This window comes from Taudactylus pleione, unplaced genomic scaffold (genome assembly GCF_031769625.1).
Source record: "Taudactylus pleione unplaced genomic scaffold, aTauple2 ptg000225l, whole genome shotgun sequence".
In the NCBI taxonomy this organism is placed as follows: domain Eukaryota; kingdom Metazoa; phylum Chordata; class Amphibia; order Anura; family Myobatrachidae; genus Taudactylus; species Taudactylus pleione.
In genome coordinates this window covers 13786453-13805014 of record NW_028284627.1, presented here as the reverse complement: position 1 = coordinate 13805014, position 18562 = coordinate 13786453, and the positions used below count along the sequence as shown (strand labels likewise).

The 18562-nt window shown below is 46.9% G+C and overlaps 1 protein-coding gene across 2 annotated transcripts in view; it reads left to right on the top strand.

Annotated features, from left to right (window-relative positions):
- The window catches only part of ITK (IL2 inducible T cell kinase), a 103335-nt gene that overhangs the window by 37217 nt on the left and 47556 nt on the right, over nucleotides 1-18562 (top strand). Inside the window, exon 5 of one of the 2 annotated variants that reach the window (XM_088479019.1) lies at nucleotides 5222-5236. The exons of the other annotated variant lie outside the window; for it this stretch is intronic. Within the exon in view, the coding sequence (XP_088335145.1) occupies nucleotides 5222-5236 (15 nt within the window). The remainder of the gene's footprint in view (nucleotides 1-5221; nucleotides 5237-18562) is intronic. 2 annotated transcript variants of the gene reach the window in all.

The window sequence follows — 18562 nt, the reverse complement described above, 5'->3', positions numbered from 1 at the left end:
AGAGCCCTGACCCTGGTTAGGTGAGTGAATGACATTGTTGCCCAATATCCCAGAATGTTTGGGAGACTCAGGGATTATTGGAAGTCCTCCCAGGCTGACAGCCAGCTGGCAACTGTCCCTGAAGGAACTTTATGGGACAATTGAAGGAAACTTAAGGGGTTGGGGCATTGGAGAAATCCAATATGTTGGATAATCTCGATTCCCGAATTCTGACCCAAAAATTGTTGGAATCGGGATTTTTAGCATGTTGAATTTCCCGGATTCCTAGACGAATCGCCAATCATCGTTGTCCACCAATCAACGTTTTGGATCGGCATTGGCAGAACGGGATAGTGGGCCGTAGGTGTACAGCCCACATTACTGTACTGTCCTATGCAGTGGGCAGCAGGGTGGGGTGGGGGGATGTAATAATAATGCAAATTGCTCCAACAAGACCCTCCCACCTCAGTGGACATTGAGGGGCTCATGATGAGCTGGGCAGAATTTGCGCCTACCTTGCAAGTATACAATGCAACATGAAAAAAGTTTTTTTTTTTCTTAATATGCAGAGCTGACTGCGGGGCCTATTCATCATAACTTAAAATTCGATGAAGGTAATTAGGTTTAGAACTCGCATGGTTCTACCTAATTACCGGAGGAATTCATCATTCCCCCTCTCCATAACTATCTATTCTGAAAAGCTGTCATTTTTGCGATGACAGCTTTTCGGGAAATAGATACTTTTCCCTGTCTACACTAACTTACCGCAGCTGGAAGCAGTGCATGCACAGCACTACCTACAGCTGCGGTCATTTTGTGTCCCCCTGTCCCGCACTTACCTGCCCGCTGCAGCGCCTCCAGCTCTGGTGTGTGCTCTGACAAGTGTTCTCCCAGCTGACCACAGTATGGACCAGAGCGCTGGAGGAAGATGCCGGGGCACCTCACCAGCTGGAAGCAGGTAAGTGTCACCTGCTATTCACCACCAGGCCCACCAAGAGCCATGGCGGGCCCGAGTAACAGGGGGCATGGCCTAATCGCGGGAGGCGTGGCCACACCCACTTCGGAGAAAGAAAAAACTGATTTTCTGCACCGCGAATTGGCGCTGCACGCTGGCGAGGGGGGCGCTCTGAGCCCCCTCAGCCCAGCGAAAATGCCATTGGGGACATGATCAGTGTGATCGCTTCCCCCCACAGGCATAGGAGACTGCTGTGGCTGTCGCTCAGCAACCACGAGCAGTCTCCCACTGCAGCTCAGCACACGCTGTGTTCTGGGCTGCTGTGAGGGAGGGGGGGGGGCGGCGGCGGACCCAGGTCCCTGCCGGGCCCCTCAGGAAGCACGGGCCATTTGTATCTGCTCCCCCCCCTCTCGGCGCCCCTGTTTGTCACCTCACAGTGGCGGATAGTAACTCCATCAAATTCCGAAAATACATAATTTTCGGAATTTGATGAATACCATAATTTCCATATCCCCATACTAATGTATGGAAGTGTGGAAATGAATACAGGGGACTTAATCAGTGATATCTCCTGTGTTAAGATACTTCACGAATACTAAAATAATGGTATTTAAGGAAAATGTCCTAAGAAACGTTATTTTAGTGTTGATGACTAGGCCCCTATATATATTAAATGCGTCCAGTACTGAATGGGCTGTGTAAGCGTCTTCTTTACTCCTGGAGTGCACAGTAGTAAATGAACACAGTAGTAAAACTACAGTATAAATGGCTTTTGCCAATAGGTGTAGCAGTAAATCTTAAAAAATACAGGGCCTGATTCATCATGGATCGCTACTGCCATCGTAGCGCCGTAATCGCACGCAAGTCTGCTGCGAAAATTTGCTAATGAATGCTATCACAATGCCGTCGCACTACCAGCATAGAGACGCCCACTGCCTCCCACTACCACTATCTCACATCTGTAATACTTTGCAAACCTCCATAAACATCGGTAACTTTGAGTACCATCAGCCCCTCACGTAGAAGCAGCCCTGACCTTACTTAGAAATTGCAAACTTCGTTGTACACAGCGAGTACTCAAGCAATCGCACTGGCTAATTTATGCACGCCCATTCAACGGCGTTCAAACGGTCAGGCACGCCTGCATTTCTCCATCCAGCCCCCTGTCACCACCCCCAAACGCTCGCCGCCTGTCAATCACTCTGCATGGTCTCCGTGATTACAGTGCGATCGCAGTGGTGCCTTTGCACACGAGCACTGCGATGTACTGCATATGCACGCGCAGTACACAACAAATGGCCGCCTGCGTATGCTTTAGTAATAGCTGTACATGACTAGACAGTGCTATGAATACCCCATCTGCCATGTGAAACGGAGTTAGGCCAAGATGCAAATACATGTAAGTAATACTGTATATCGGTCAAAGGGTGCTGTGTTTGGGTGTCTTTTCATCAATAAATCATTCAAATATTCTGTGTATGTGTATATGTACTGGGTTTATTTTATTTATTCACAGGTGCACTGCAGATTCCAGTGGGCTCTGGATGCCAGGGCATGCTAGCTCTTCATTAAAATTGAGCATGTCAAGGTTTTCTGGGATCTGTAGTGCGCCAGTAAAAAAAAACCCATAGTTTTACTAATATATAAACATACCATCCTAGATGTGCTGATTTATCCTAGGGAAGTTGGTGCATTTGTTTTGAATGTCCACTCTAGGATTACATCCCCACTACGGCACTATGGCAATGGGATCCTATGCTATTTGCCTGCCCCCCCATTTTCTCCCACTGCCAGCTATGGTGACGTTCTAGTGCAATGCATTTTTTTATATTTCTATTTTTAAACACAATAAAAAAAGGCATTGGTTGGTTCTAAGTAACTAAGTATATAGATAAAATGCGTAGAGTCACTTCAGGTAGGTATTTAAAAACTGTTATCTAAATAGGTATGTTCAATCAATAAACACACTGTTGTTTAAATGCTGTCGTATAACCATGGTAGTCACCCAGGGAGAGTACTAAAGCACAAAAAGAAATGGATAACGGTGCATGTGTTATACTATTTTCAGTATATACTATATACCCTAATGGGAGTTGATGCTGGTATTATTTTTTCTATATTAAATGTATAACACATGCGCTGTCCAGGTGCGTTTCAAGAGAGGAGGGGGCCCGTGTGCAGTCTCTGTCCAGGGCCCCCTCATCTCTCTCTCTCCGGCGGCCGTAAGCGCACTGAGCAGAGTGGCTCTGGGCACTAGAGTGCACCAAGAGTCTACAGCGCATGTGCAGGTCACCGGGACAATGGCGTCGTGGCCATTTTCCTGGTGTTTTCCTTACTGCGCATGCGCAAAATGCTGGGAAAATGGCAGAGGCAGCCATTTTCCAGGCTATTTTGACAGCGCTGATACCGGCGCTGTCGTGAGACTCGGATGGCAGAGTATTAAAATTATGGGTGCATGGTGTGCGGTGTGTACCCTGCACACCCTGCACCCATTATAGAACCGCCCCTGGCGCTGTCATCCATTTCTTTTTGTGCACTGGTTGGATCTAACTGATTTCCCCTGTCCCTTGCTTTGGCTGATTTGTAAATGTTTCCTTTTCTCTCATTACCCATACTTGTCTACTCTCCCGGAACCTGCTGGAGGCTCCCGATTTTCCTCCAGGATCTCGCCCACTTCATAGAGAAGAGGGCAGAATGGGGAGAATCACAATCAGCGGATCCGTGAGGAGGGGGCTAGGCATAAAGACGCAGTTCTATGATAATCTTGTCATTTAGCCCCATCCCCTATTTAAATATGCAGGATGCGCGGCATTTTGCAGTGAAGAGGTGGGACGTAATGACATGAATAGACCGGCCCCACCTCCTCATTGCCCACCTTCGTCTCCTCCCGGAGAGGAAATTCTAAAGGTAGGCAAGTATGCCATTACCACCTCCCCTGTCCTCCGGTCTTTTATCTGTCTTGTCTTGCACCCTGAGCATGTTTAACTTTATTTGTGTTATTACTGTTTTTATATTAACTAAATTATAAAATAGTCTTCCTTTGCATTTAGATTATTGCTAACATGGATATGACTGCCAATTTCCCTATGCTCCCTCTTTTTTTTCTGAATTGGTTTAATAAAAACATTTATAAAATAAAAATAAATAAAAAGGGCTGCACGGATCCAAGGTAGCTGGGCAGCGCTACAAAGCCATTACAAAAACGGCTTTGTGGCGACACCTGCAGTTTGGACACTGCCGCGGATCAATGGCAGAAGGACAAAACAATCTTTAGTAAATACTGAGGTTTGGCTGTGAACTCGCTCCCGATCTGCGGTAGATCCTTTTAGTTTCCAAATTCTGCCAAGTCCGCCACTTGGTAAATTTTACCCCTAATTACTTTCTCAATTGTTTCATTTCCCTGAAAGATGACACATTGTTTCCTATTGTCAGCAGTAAACAGAACAAAGTAAATGTCGGTACTGTATTGTCTTTCTCAGAATGATTCTTCCAATTATGAAATTTAAAGGTTCTCGCTCCTCGGTGACGTCAGGTCATCACTTCTCAGTAGATAAGTACAATATGGCTGCCTCCTCAGTGTTTAGACTGTGTTTAGATAATGGGTGCAATTTAAGATAAATGGAAACTACAATATTGCAAAGACTTAAGGGCATATTTATTAAAGTAATTTTGCGGAAACTTCCTTCTTCATTTTTTAAGTATTTGCTTTGCATACCTCCCACTTTGGGGGGGGGGACAGTGATGCTTTTTAGCGACTGTCCCACTGCCCCACCCAAGGGCCGCAGAGCAGCGGATGAATAGATGCCGTGCGCATGCATGCACACGTCATCTACACAGTACGTGGAAAAGCCTGGTGGCAGCCCAGCATCCCCCCCGCCCCGAGTGATAAATATGAGGGCATGCCACAAGAACTCACCCTTCCCTGTTAGACAGGGGCAGAACTATGGGAGACAATGGAGGCGCCTGCCGCCGGGCTCCAGCTCTGAAGGGGGCACCTCCTTCGTTGTCCACAACATATTCACCCCACTTAGGGCTGTAACTATGTACCTTGTAACATCATGGCCCTTCACGGCACCTGAGAAACCACCATACACTAGTGGAGAGCTCCATGTCAGACCATCAGCTGCTGTCTTCGTCTATCTAGAGCCTTGTCTTCATGCAAATTGCTACATTACAGTGTCAGCGGCTGTGACAGGGGGGCACCAAATTATAACTTGCCTCCGGGCGTCTGGGATGAACTTACGCCACTGCTGTTAGACCATGCTCCTTTTTGTTGACGGGGGGCAGCCAGAAACTTGACAAGTCTGCACCAGTGCGCACAAGTGTCCCTCCTGCTAACTCCCATGTTGGGAGATATGCCTTGGCTTTATGTGTCAATAGGGTCCTACGAGCACTGCATCAAGTTCCAAAAAGATTACCTTTTGGGAGCTTGCCTCATGATAGATTTTTTATCGTGCTAGCCAATGTAACCTAAAGGTCGCAGCAATCCACAAGATTTTGCCACCTACATGGTTTTACAAACTTGCAAAACAATATTGGAAATCACTAAAATATAGAGAAGAATCATTCCATAGATAAAGTGTTTAACAAATAGGGATTGCAAAGAACAGTCAGTGTCATATCTACTTAGAGTGCAATGTTTATCCATAGTATACAGTGACACAGAACTGAGTACAGTAATAACTGGGCAGTTTTCCTGACATGGTACAATGATGGCTGCATGTCTAATGTACAGAGGCAGAAATGTTGATCTTTGTACAGCAGATACTGATTCCAATTTCAGGAATAGTCTTATGGGCCTATTCATCAAACCTGATCATGTCGGTGGGGGGGATGGGGCCGGATTGGGCGCGGCCTGGTAAGACATAAGTCAAGGGAAATTGGACACATTGTCGGATCGTGAGTACGTCGCTATGTGTGTGGGCACCTTAAGGGCGGGAAGCAGCAAAGCCTATGCTATGGTGAAACCTCAGAAAATGGCAATTTTTGGAGGTTTGTACGCTTACCACATATGCACCAAGGTCCTAAATGCAATACATTCCAGTGCTTGGATGCGGTGGGCATCTAAAGATGGTGTTGCCCAATAGAACATTAGAAATCTATGGGCTTCTATTCGCAACTTCCCCTGAGAGGGATCCAATTGTATCCCTCCCAGCACCCCATTGTGGCACGTGCGTCACTTGACGCATGTGCAGAAGAACTTCTGGGTCATAAACCCGTAAGTCCTTCTATCGCAAAGGACAGCTCTTACTGGGAGGACTGTCCTTTGGGATTTTCTGCAAGCATATGGTGTTAATAAACGCCGTTATGCTTGCGGTGAGTGGTGGGATGCATCGCATTCAAAATGCCATTTGTCATGCATCTCGCCTTTAGTGCTCTCCAGCATAACTTGTGCACTTATCCTGTAGCGGCTGGAGGAGTCTTCTTGCCCCGCCTGTGCACTTGAACTTTTCTGTCCTCCTGGGGGTGCTTCTAAAGGCCTATGGTCCCCTATGTGCCTCTTTCCGCCACATCATGCTGCCTTAGGGATCTCCTCCTGTCGTGGACGCCATTTCTGACTCTGCCTGCGTGCTGCCCCTCTGGTTGTTGATGTCTCTCCCAATGATTCGCAGCTCCAGATAATAGCAGCTGGCTCCTGTTAGCAGCTGCTATCCTGTGATTGTTTCTCCGCTGGTCCCCGTGGCTGCACCTCAATACACAGGCCTCCCGCCGGCTGCAGCCATCTTGGAAACTGGTCTCTGCTCCAGTGTGTTTCCCGCTGCTGTAACTGTAGCTGCTGTTTTTCCTGCCTGCTTCCGTGGCACTGGTCCTGCTGGACTCAACTTTCTGAGGGCAAGGTATTATACTCATCCTCCCTGCTCTTCTCCCCTTGTAGCCCTGGTCTCCTGTTCAGTCCTACCCTCTAGACTTTTATTGCTGGTACTAACCTGCTGCCCTCACTTTGCCCCCTCCCCTCCTACTCCTCAGGGACAGAAGGGCAGAGGCAGACATCATTCATTAATATGCGCAGCACGGACCAGGTGATGGGGGTACTGAGGGGGGGGAGATGGGGGTGCCCTGGCCAAATTGATTGTTTAATTTTGTTTAGTTGCATGGCCAGCCAGCGCAGTCAGTCTATATATAAAATTTAGGTGCTGCAGTGTCTCTGTCATTTTGTGCACCTTAGAACCTTGCGCTCCTCTGAACCCCCTTGTTGCCAGGCCTGTAAACAGTCATTCATACCACACGAGACAGAAGTTGCAAACCTCGGCAGCTGTCAGGCTGGAAAAGTTTTCCTGTTCCATCCAGGATTCCGCTTCTGCTGTGATGGATTGTTCTGGAGTCTCAGGCTCAGTGTGGTCAGGGCCGGATTAAGGTCTATGGGGGCCCCTGGGCAACAAACGTGTGGGGGCCCATAAAAATTAAATCATCAAAGTTGATTTTAAATATATATATATATATATATATATATATATTTTAGGCCCAAGCATATTATGCAGTGCTGTACAGGGAATGTGTAATCGCATTAAGCCTGGCCCCGTTGTAGCTTACAGTTTGCACTGTGACACACACATGTAGACAGACACACACATGTATATATAATATATATATATATATATACACACTGTATATATAATATATATACACACTCACTATATATATATATTTATACAGTCAGGTGCATAAATGTTGGGACATTGACAGAATTGTCATATTTTGGCCTCTATTCACCACCACAATGGCTTTTAAATGACACAAACAAGATGTGCTTTAACTGCAGACTTTCAGATTTAATTTGAGGGTAATTACATCCAAATCAGGTGAATGGTGTAGGAGTTATAACGGTTTCTATATGTGCCTCCCACTTTTTAAGGGGCCAAAAGGGGCCACCTGCTTCACGGGTCCTTTGAAAGGGGTGGGAGCCAAATGACAAAGGGGCGGGGCTTATTCGTGGACCTCCGTGAAAAAAGAAAAAATTCTGATGTGGCCAGGGATGGCGGACAGTGTGTGGGGGCCCCCTATGTGTGAGGGCCCCGGGACAACCGCCCCTGTCACCCCTCCTATAATCCAGCCCTGAGTGTGGTCCTCTCCTATTGTGGCTGAGCCATCTGCGGTCACTATGGAACAGCTCTTTCAAGCCATTACAGCTTTGGGAAAAAGGGTAACAGATCGATTGGCAGAAATACATATTGATATGTCCCTTATCCGTCAAGATATGCAAAAGATGAGGGATAGGAATCGGAAAGACTGCTAATCGTATATATCCACCCTTGGGGATCGTACTGCTCCTGTCCTTGGTCGGCTGACCTTCTTGGAATCTCAGATGGTGGTGTGCCAGCAAAAGCTTGCAGACACTAAAGGGCACCTTCGCCGCAATAATATCAATTTATTTGAATTGCTTGAGAAAGCTTCAAATCCAGAGCATATTCTGGAATCCTGGTTGAAGACTGATTTGGAAGAGACTCATTCACTCCTCAGTTTGCTATTGAACAGGCTCACTGTATGCCCACGAGGATCTGCCACCTGAAACTCCTCCAAGAACATTTATGGCTAAAATTCTCCATTACAAGGACCGTGATGCTGTTCTTTGCCGAGCCAGGACCAAATGCCCCTTGGAGTATTACGGTCAGAGAGTGGCGGTATTTCAGGATTTCCAAAAGTCTAGCTCCCAATTCAGCCAAGTGTTATGGATTCTCAGGCTGTTCCATGTAAACCCCTAGAACCCAGGCTTAGCGATGTCTTCCGCCACTAACAGCCACCCGCTGTTCCCTAAGAACTGGGAGACGTTCACTGGTACTTAAGTGGCCGCCTGGACTTATTACTCGAAGTAGTAGGGGTTTACACTGGTTACCTTCGGAACCAGAGAATCACGGAAGATACTGGAAACTGGGAGTGAAGTCAGTAGTTTGGCTAAGAAGCTGATGGTGCGGTTATGAGAGCCGATGGTGTGGCTTTGAATGCCGATGATGCGGTTAAAGCTGGTAGTATAATTAGAAGAGTTGATGCAGTGGCTCGTAGGCCAGTGATGTGGCTTTGAGAGCCGGTGGTGAGATGCGGCTTTGAGCCGATAGTGTGGCTGCAGAGGTGGTGGTGAGATGTGGCTTCAAAGGCGGTAGTATGGCTTATGGGCCAGTGGTGAGATGCAGCTCTGAGAGCTGGTTGTATGGCTTGTAAGCCGGTGGTGAGATGCAGCTTTGAGCCGGTAGTGTGGCTGTAGAGCTGGTGGTGAGATGCAGCTTTGAGAGCCGGTAGTATGGCTTGTAAGCCGGTGATGAGATGTGGCTTTGAGCCGGTTGTGTGGCTGGAGAGCTGGTGGTATGGCTGCAGAGGTGGTGGTGAGATGCGGCTTTGAAAGCCGGTAGTATGGCTTGTGGGCCAGTGGTGAGATGCAACTTTGAGAGACACGGTGGTATGGCTTGTAAGCCAGTGGTGAGATGCGTCTTTGAGCCAGTAGTGTGGCTGGAGAGCTGGTGGTGAGAAATGCAGCTTTGAGAGCCGGTAGTATGGCTGCAGAGGTGGTGGTGAGATGCAGCTTCGAGAGCCGATGGTGTGATGCAGCTTTGAGAGCCGGTAGTATGGCTTGTAAGCCAGTGGGGAGATGTGGCTTTGAGAGACGGTGGTATGGCTTATAAGCTGGTGGTGCAATGCGGCTTTGGGAGCCGGTAGTGTGGTCGGAAAGCCGGTGGTAAGATGCGGCTTTGAGCTGGTGGTGTAGCCGGAGAGCTGGTGGTGAGATGCAGCTTTGAGAGCCGGTAGTATGGCCTTTGAGCCGGTGGTGAGATGCGGCCTTGAGACGGCGGTGTGGCTGGAGAGCCGGTAGTGAGATGCGGCCTTGAAGCCGGTACTAGCTTGGGAGCTGACGGTGCAGCTGGGATGCCGATGTCGCTGGATATCAAAACAAGGGGAAATACAGGAGCGCTGACCATGCAGCTGAGCCGAGAGATCCACAAGAAAGGCTATAGTCGGCAAAGGCGGCAATGCAGGGCCAGCATGCAGAAATAGGGGGGAAGAAACCAATGAAGTCATGCTGCGAAGAACATGTGACATCCGGTGGCATCCAGATCGCCTAGCAACCGATGGAACAGGAACAACATTGTTAGGAGACAAGTCGTGACCACGACTTGTAACACCAAGTACAGAGATGACTGCATGATCTCCAGCTCTCCTACTCCATGTTGTTCCCTGCTCATTTACAGGTGGTTTTGGAAGGCTGTACTAACTTCTTCGAATCCCCCCAGTGAGGCTGCAACTTGGATTGACTTGCAGGCTCCAGGACAGGGTGCCCCTCCTTGACTGACTTCAGTGCACTTGAGTATCACCCTCATTGGATTTATCATATTTCCTCTCTGTCTTCAGTTGCCTGTCCTAAATGGGAAGCCTCTGCTGCTGGTTTCTGGCATGTGCTTTGGACCTGTCCTCAGGTTGCCTCATTCTGGTCTCGTGTTAATTGTGTTAGTGGAACTTGGATACGGATACTCCCGTATTTGCTTCTTTGGTCTTGGCCTGGTGGATATCTTGTACTTCTATTTACAGCTAAATGTTAGCTCCTAGTTGTAGATGGAATAGGTATTGCCCGGACTTGGATCGTTTCACATGCCTCCCCCCTACCCCCACCAATCCCCCTCCTTCCTGGGTGGCCCTGGTTAATCTTACAATATCTCAGGAATGCTTTATGTGTCTCAAAAGAAAGTGTTCTCTTAAATTTGACATGGTCTAGGCCCTCTAGCAATTGTCTAGGTATGCTACTGAGCTTTCCTCTTTTGACCTATAATTGCTCCGCTTAGTGGCTGTCCTCGCGGCTCGCTCTACTTCTCCTCGGTTTGTGGTATCCTACATATGATTAATGCTTAATAGTACTCCTCTGTTATGTTTTTGCTACCATTCTTACTCTGTAAAAGCTTTGTGTATGTTCTGCATGTATCTTCTATGACATGTCTATTCTGGTCACACTCATTTGTCTGTGCTCATTTACCTTCTTGTTAAGTTACATTGTTTTGTTTTGATGATTTATGTTCTTTTCTTTGTTATCATAAAAGACATTCATAGAAATTCTCAATTTACAAAAAAAAACAAACCTGATCATGTGAAAATGGCTGTTTATTATCACTAACTTGAATACAAAGGCAATTTATAACACACGGAATTTCACAGCTATCTGTATGCTATTTATCATGCTTGGAAAATGACTCATGAAAATGAATAATAATAATGTTATTTATATAACACGTTTTCTCCCAATAGGGCTCAAAGGTGTTGGCTCACCCTTTCCTTTTGAAAGAAGAGGGACCCATGTAGATTCCTCTGGGTGTACAAGCACAGTAACACGGGACGGAGCCCTGCAGTTTAAACTTTCATTGTTGCTATTAACGATGAAAGTTAAGATTTAAACATTTGCCATAAAAGCAGCTTTTCACAAGTGGTGTCCTGGCTCTGCATCAATGATCAATAGCACTGAAAAGAAATTTATTGTCATCATGAATTGCTGCGATAAGAACAATTAGTGATGGTGTTTCGCACATTTGGATAAATAAGTCCCTTTACGGTGCGTACACACTTAGCGATTTTTTAAACGATTTGGCGGATCCCAACAGATCGGACCAACAAATCAGCCAGGAACATAAAAGATACAGGATGATGGTTCAGAAAGCGTCTTACAGTATATAAGCCTACAATTGTGGTAATGAGCCTCAGATGCCGGAAACTCATTACTAGCAGCCAGCCATTAGGCCCGTTCCTGGTGCAGGTCTGGACAGACGCAATGGTTATTGAGCTTGTGGCTCATTGTGCAGAGGATGCACTGCTAGAACCCACAGTTTGTGGTTAAAGCTCAAAATAGTAGAGGGACATACAAATACATAATTATATTTTGAATTAAAGGTATTTTAATTATTACAGAAATTAAAATACAAAATGCAAGTTCTGGGGCGTTTCCTCATTAAAGGAAAGATGTATCAAACCTTCAAGAGAGATAAAGTGTAGAAGTTGACTATAGCAACCTATCAGCTTTTAGCTATCATTTATCTAGTACAGTCTACAAAATGACAGTTAGAAGGTGATTGGTGGTATGGGCGTCTTTTCCACTTTATTTCTCTCCAAGGTTTGATACATCTCCCCCTAAAGCTGAAAATGTGTAAAAGATTCACCACATTCTGAACCGTGAACAGCACCAATGCAGGAGTGATAATGCAAGATAATGCAAGATAACATTAACTTGTTTTAGCATTTAACTTGAACTACTTGCATCTGCCCACACTTTTGTGTTTAGTTGCAAATATGAAGCTTTTCAAATGTGAGTGCATGAAATATGATTAAATATACTGTATAAGAACTGAATCATCCGAGATAATAAATCTGAGTGAATTATTTGTTGATAGTGGAAGCGTACCTCCTGGAAAGCTTCATTCCCTGATCCAAGATGGCCACCGAATTCAGTACTGCGCATGTACGATGCCATCTTGTTTCTGTGTAAGAGTGACACAGTAGGAGACAGACTTCTCCCATTTAGTTCCATCAAAGACCTGAGATATTACCCGGTCTTACTGTTACCTGTATCCAATATACACTCACCAGCTGGTGAGGTGTGTCAAACCCTGTTCTGCTCAAACTCTGGGCCTCATTCAGACCCGCTCGCACGATGCGTATGCAAATTTGGGAAGGCAGGCGAGGCATTAGCACGCCCACTGTGTCTTGGCGTGCGATTGTTTTGTGTATGCAGATGCCCACCAGCCTGTCTTAAGACGCCCACTTGTGCATGTCATCTCAAGGAAGTGTATGTAACCACTGGTACGTCGAGTACCATCGGAAGCGTCCGCAGCGCTTGTGGCTGACCATACCCTACCGTAAGCACTGCGAGCACTTCAGTGTAAAAACCAGCCAGGTGATGTGCTCTATGACACTGTCTATAAATTATGCACGCCTCTGAAATGGCGTTGAGACGCTCAGGTACGTCTGCGTTCGCACCTCCACTCCCCCGTTTTTAATGGCCTGCCCCTGTCACCACTCACAAATGGCTTCTCCTGTCACTCACTCTGCTGGGCTGTCTATGCGCAGTGAGCGAACGCTTCCCGATCTCTCACACTGGTTCGCGCACACGCAGTGCGATACGTACGCACGTGCACAATGCGTCAATCGGCTAGGTACGAACGAACGCATCCTAGCGAGCAGGTCTGAATCCGGTCCTCTGCTTGATCTTAACTAGTGTTTCACAGTGTGTATGGCCGGACAACATTTAACACCAAATAAACCATTTATCTGGTTAAGCAACTCGGCTGTCTGTAGTGATAACTATGGGCCTGATTCAGACCCACTCGCGAGCGGCTGTCCGCTCACAAGTGGGTCGATGGTGTGCACTGCGCATGCGCACGACGGAGGGTGCTCCGTCGTGCGCATGTGCGAGACGCGACGAGCGAAGGACTTTCCTTCGCTCGTAGTGTCTGATCAAAGGGGGCGTGCTGTCGATGTTGAATGAGTGGTGACCCACAGCTATACGAGCGTCCAGGAGGACGCTCCATATTTATGGAGGTGGGCCCTGATTCAGAGCGAGCGCTCTGGTCACAGCGTCCGGCTCTGAATCAGGGCCTATGTCCACTTCCTTATTGTCGCTTTGTATTCATATTTTTCTTCTGTACTGATATTTACAGTGAGGAAGTGGATATATCCGAGAACGGTGGCGCTGCATAGTCTGCAATTCCACCAACACACCGTCACTGAATATTACCTATGTGAGAACGCCCAGTTACAGCGCAGTTAAGCCCCTACAGATGCAAGTGAATATGCAACTAAAATGCGTACGACTGCATTTCCTGTCTTTGGGCCCCAAGTGTCTGGAGCATGTGCAATTGGTATCGGCCTCAAGATGTCCTTATATCACTGGGAATAACAGGAACGATAGAGAAGTAGAGCAAATTAATAAACATGGGTTCTGGCAGCTTCTGTGCGTAATTGCAGTGGCAAACGCAGGATTTCCAGAGAGGGGTTTCCAAATGCTTAAGTTTAGAGCGAGTGTGGCCAGTCAATGAAGAGGGCAGAATTAGTACTTAACCAGCTTTAATATGCGTCATACAAAGTGTATTGTGTGTATTAATTCCACCATATACAGGACCAATGATCACAGTAAGCTATTAGATGCGGCAGTAAGACATCCTGCCTGAGCTGAATGTATTTATTTAGATGTGGGCACCATTCCAGACTATTGGAGCAAGCCCGGGAGCCTGGAGGAGCAGCAGAAGAACCTAGCACTGCCCTGGACATATATGTACATATTGGGCTCTATAGCAGTGCATCTCTAACAGTGCATGTTTTCCAGATCTTCTAGTTGGTGCACAGGTTATTTATTACTGGCTGATACATGTTAAAAGATCCACAGGTGGTGCTAATTATTTCATTGTGATACTGAGAAGAACATGCAGCACTAGTAACAATCTATTATATTACTATTTCTATTGTGGTCACTTTGTGGGCTGGGGAGGGGGGTTTCCAGGCAGAAGGAAACCCCCCCTGCGTTTGCCTATGAATTGAATATGCCCACAAATCTCAGCAATAGGCTGATGTTTGCGCAACTGAAAAAAAAAAAAAAGTATAGAACTTTACATCACAATGAAAGTACCATAGTCGTCAACCTCATCACTGCACTGGTATCTGCTCCTGACCACCTGTATATGATTTCTCAGGTGTAAATGTGCCTGGTTGCCATTGTACATGTGTTACCAATTTTGGGAACTGCACTAAGCCTAAGTAAGAACGTCTCTTCCCTCTGCGGTCATGTCTCTCTAGGCACAGGTACATGTAGGTTCCAGAATCATGCAAGTCTTCATATTGCTGCCCGAACACAAGCTGGCTTAGTACTCGCACTGCACTAGATTAGCCCGATTGTGGGCATGGAAGTAGGGGTACAATTATTGTTATTAAGCAGTCTGGACCTCATTCAGAGTCGGTCGAAGCGGCCGCACGGTCGTACGGGAAAAGGGGCCGGATATGTAAATGATTCCCTCGCAAGTTGCGTCCCTAAGTTCGGATCGGCTGCTGGCCGACCAAGGGGAGGAAGCTGCCGGAATACAAAAAAATAAGCCTTCTTCTCGTACGCATTACACGTCATCTCCGGCCATATAAGGATTAATCGAGACCATCGAGATCTATCAGAACTGGTCGTAGAGCTTAAGGTTGACTATACCCTCTCTTAAGCTCTACTATCATGTCAGTGTAAAAACCGCCCATGTCACATGTGCCATGATGCTACTTTGCTAATTATGCACTCCCATAAACCGTATGCACTCCCATAAAACGCCGTTCGCATAATTGGGCACGCCTGCGTCCGGATCTCCACTCCCCCGTTTTCAAGCACCTTCCCCTGTTACCACCCACAAACGCCTCAAACTGTCACTCAAACTACCGACCTGGCTGTGTTCAAGGAGAGAGAAATTTCTGATCGTAGCGGCTAGTTTGCGCACGCGCATTTCGAACTTTACGCATGCGCAGTATAGCGAACATCGGTGGCGTACGACCGTGCGGCCGCTTCGACCAACTCTGAATGAAGTCCTCTGTCTCTGTCCTAGAGCTGGAGATTGTTTGTGTTAAGCTGGGTACACACATAAAGATTTTCTGTCCAACCATCCAACTAGTTGATTGGTTGGAATGAAAATCTGGTAACGTATGGGAGTAACTGATGATCAGCAATTTGCTCCTAAATGCTAGAAAACAGCTGAAAATGGTCGTCAGACAAGTTTGTTAAATGTTTAATCTAAACAATTTGTTCAGACAACAGTTTTTGTCCATTGTCCGGCATTTGGGAGCAAATTGCTGATTGTCATTTGCTTTCTTACCTTACCAAATTTTCATTCCAACCAATCAACTATGGATGGTTGGGCAGAAAATCTTTATGTGTATGCAGCTTTAGAGATCACACACTGGATGGGGTGGGTCTTTCATAACTGAGTCATGTACTATATGTGAGGAATGTGGTTGTGTTCTGTCGTTATCAAGCAGTGACACTAGTAAGAATATTAGTTGTCATAGGAAGTGAAACATTGAATATGAATATGTTCCCCCTGCAGCAAGTAACACATGCGTCTACAGGTACCTGTGTTACAGTGCAGAGTGGAAGCAGGAATAGGAAGTGATTGTGTGACTTCCACTGCATGTGAGAATTACATATTATCAAAGTAAGGGCCTGATTCAGCTTTGTGACTAGAGTAAGGTATAGCAAGGAACTGTACACCTTGATAAGACCATGGTGCACTGCAGGTGGGGGTAGATGTAAATTGTGCAGAGAGATTTAGATTTGGGAGGGGTGTGTCCAAACATAAATCTAAATGGCAGTGTAACAATAAAGCTGTCCAGCATTTGTGTGCCACATGCAAAACATGGTTATCTACTCTCCCTCCCGATAATCGGGTGGCGTTCCTGGCTCCCCGCAAGAGAAGGCAACACTCCTGGATTGGCTGCAGCCCCCGCGCCCACCCCCCGGTTGCACTCACTTATCAAGCGAAATCGCTGAATCGCATCATTGTAGCCCCAACCCCTGCTTTACAATGACTGTAATATCGGCATTATAAAGCAGGGGCGGGGCAACGATGACACAATCGCACTGCCACGCCCACATACCGCCCACTTACACCGCCACCACGCCCCCTGCTGCAATGACCTGGCAGCCAGAAAGTCAGCTAAGAGCAAGGAGTCTGAGGATACAGTGGGCACAGGCTCAGCAAATCTTCACAGTTGAAGATTGGGAAAACGTCACCTGCTCTGACTCATCTTTGGGCCCCATTTAAGAACGTACCTAAATACCAGCGGCATACTGCGCTTAGTATCGCAGTGATACTAACAAATATGTCACTGGTATTCACCATTACCTCCACTCCCCAGTGAGGTCTGGCGAGGTCCAGCAATGATCCCCCTCTTCAGCAGTATTTTCAGCTCTGTTGCTGTCAGTGACTGGTTTCTATGCACATGACCAGGGGCGTAACCAGAGGTATGGCGGCCCCATAGGAAAATTTCCTCGGGGCCGCCATAGGTCTACCTGTACAGTGCCCCTGTAGTTGTGCTCATTATGCAATTCCCCCTGTAGTAGTTCCCCTTATACAATGCCCCCTGTATTAAAGCCCCTTATGCAGTGCCCCCAGTAGTACCCCTTATACATTGCCAATTATGCAGTGCCCCCTGTAATGCCCCTATGATGTGCCCCCTGATAATGCCACTAATGCTGTGCCCCTGCTAATGCCCCTTATGCTGAGCCTTCGGTAATGCCCCTTATGCTGAGCCCCCAGGTAATGCCACTTATGCTGTGCCCCTGCTATTGCCCCTTATGGTGAGCCTCCGGTAATGCCCCTTATGCTGTGCCCCTGCTATTGTCCCTTATGCTGAGCCTCTGGTAATGCCCCTTATGCTGAGCCCCCAGATAATGCCCCTTATGCTGTACCCCTCCGCTTTGTAGTACTTACCCGTCTCCACGCATGTCAGCGCTCACCGTTCCGGCGTCTGTGCATGCCGCTGACAGGATCTAATTAGATCCGGCAGGCTCCTCACATGTCAGGTGATGCGGGTGACGTCATCACGTCACCCGCACACTGCATCTCTGGGAACGCTGGACTTTGAAGCGATCAGAGGTGTCTTTAGTCTCTGATCGCCTCATAGTCCAGCGTTTCCAGTTGCACCAGCTACAGAGGGTGCAGGGGGATGCTTGCTGGGCTGCCGGGCCCCCTAAGCTGCCGGACCCCGTAGCAAGCGCACCCCATGCACCCTCTGTAGTTACGCCACTGCACATGACACTTTCACCCAGCGGCCCTTTATTTCTTCTGCAACATACAGTAAAGATGGTAGAGTCAGAATTTAGCATAAACATGAAGCCATGGATCTATACTGCCTTGTGCCAATGGTGGTGGTGACAGTAATAGTGTAGGAAATATTTTCTTGGCACACGTTAGTAATCTTAGGGGTCTATTTACTAAGCAGTGTTAGGAGTAAGGAAACTATATTTGAACCTCTATACACTCCTGCCTATACCTTCTAATGTCCTGCCTATACCTTCTAATATCCTGCCTATAAACCTCTAAGGATGACACTAATTTTGCGTACGCAGTCATTCAGTAAATAAAGACTCCAGACCTAGAACCTGTGGTTCCAAAGCACAAAGTATTATTCAAGTAAAAGTACAGTCAGTTACACGCTATGATCTAAGTACAATTTAACGCAAAGAAATTATACAGACCCAAGTACAGTATACATACGCAGCGCTCTGGACCAGATGTAGGCATCAGCAAGAAACCCCTCGTCAATCAGCATTCAGCACGAAGACTAGAAACCCAGGGTCAGAGCACACATATTTATACCCCCCAGAAATAGACAACACAATAGAGAAGTTTGTTGCTAATACCATTGGTCCTAAAGGAGAGGGCATATGTTACAAGGCATCTAACAAGTTGGTTCAAATAGACACAGTCCAGCCTCTAACAACTGGTGGTCTCTGCGCAAATCCTAACAGTTGGTCATATAATTTGCAATTTTGTTGCTTGAAGTCTCTGCAGTCCATAAGTTGAGAATGCCTGTTGCGATCTCTACATCGAAGTTACCGGAATACTGTTGAGAGAGTACGCATCAGTACAATACCAAACATGGCTTACTTATCACGTATAAAACCTTAGGTACAAAATAATC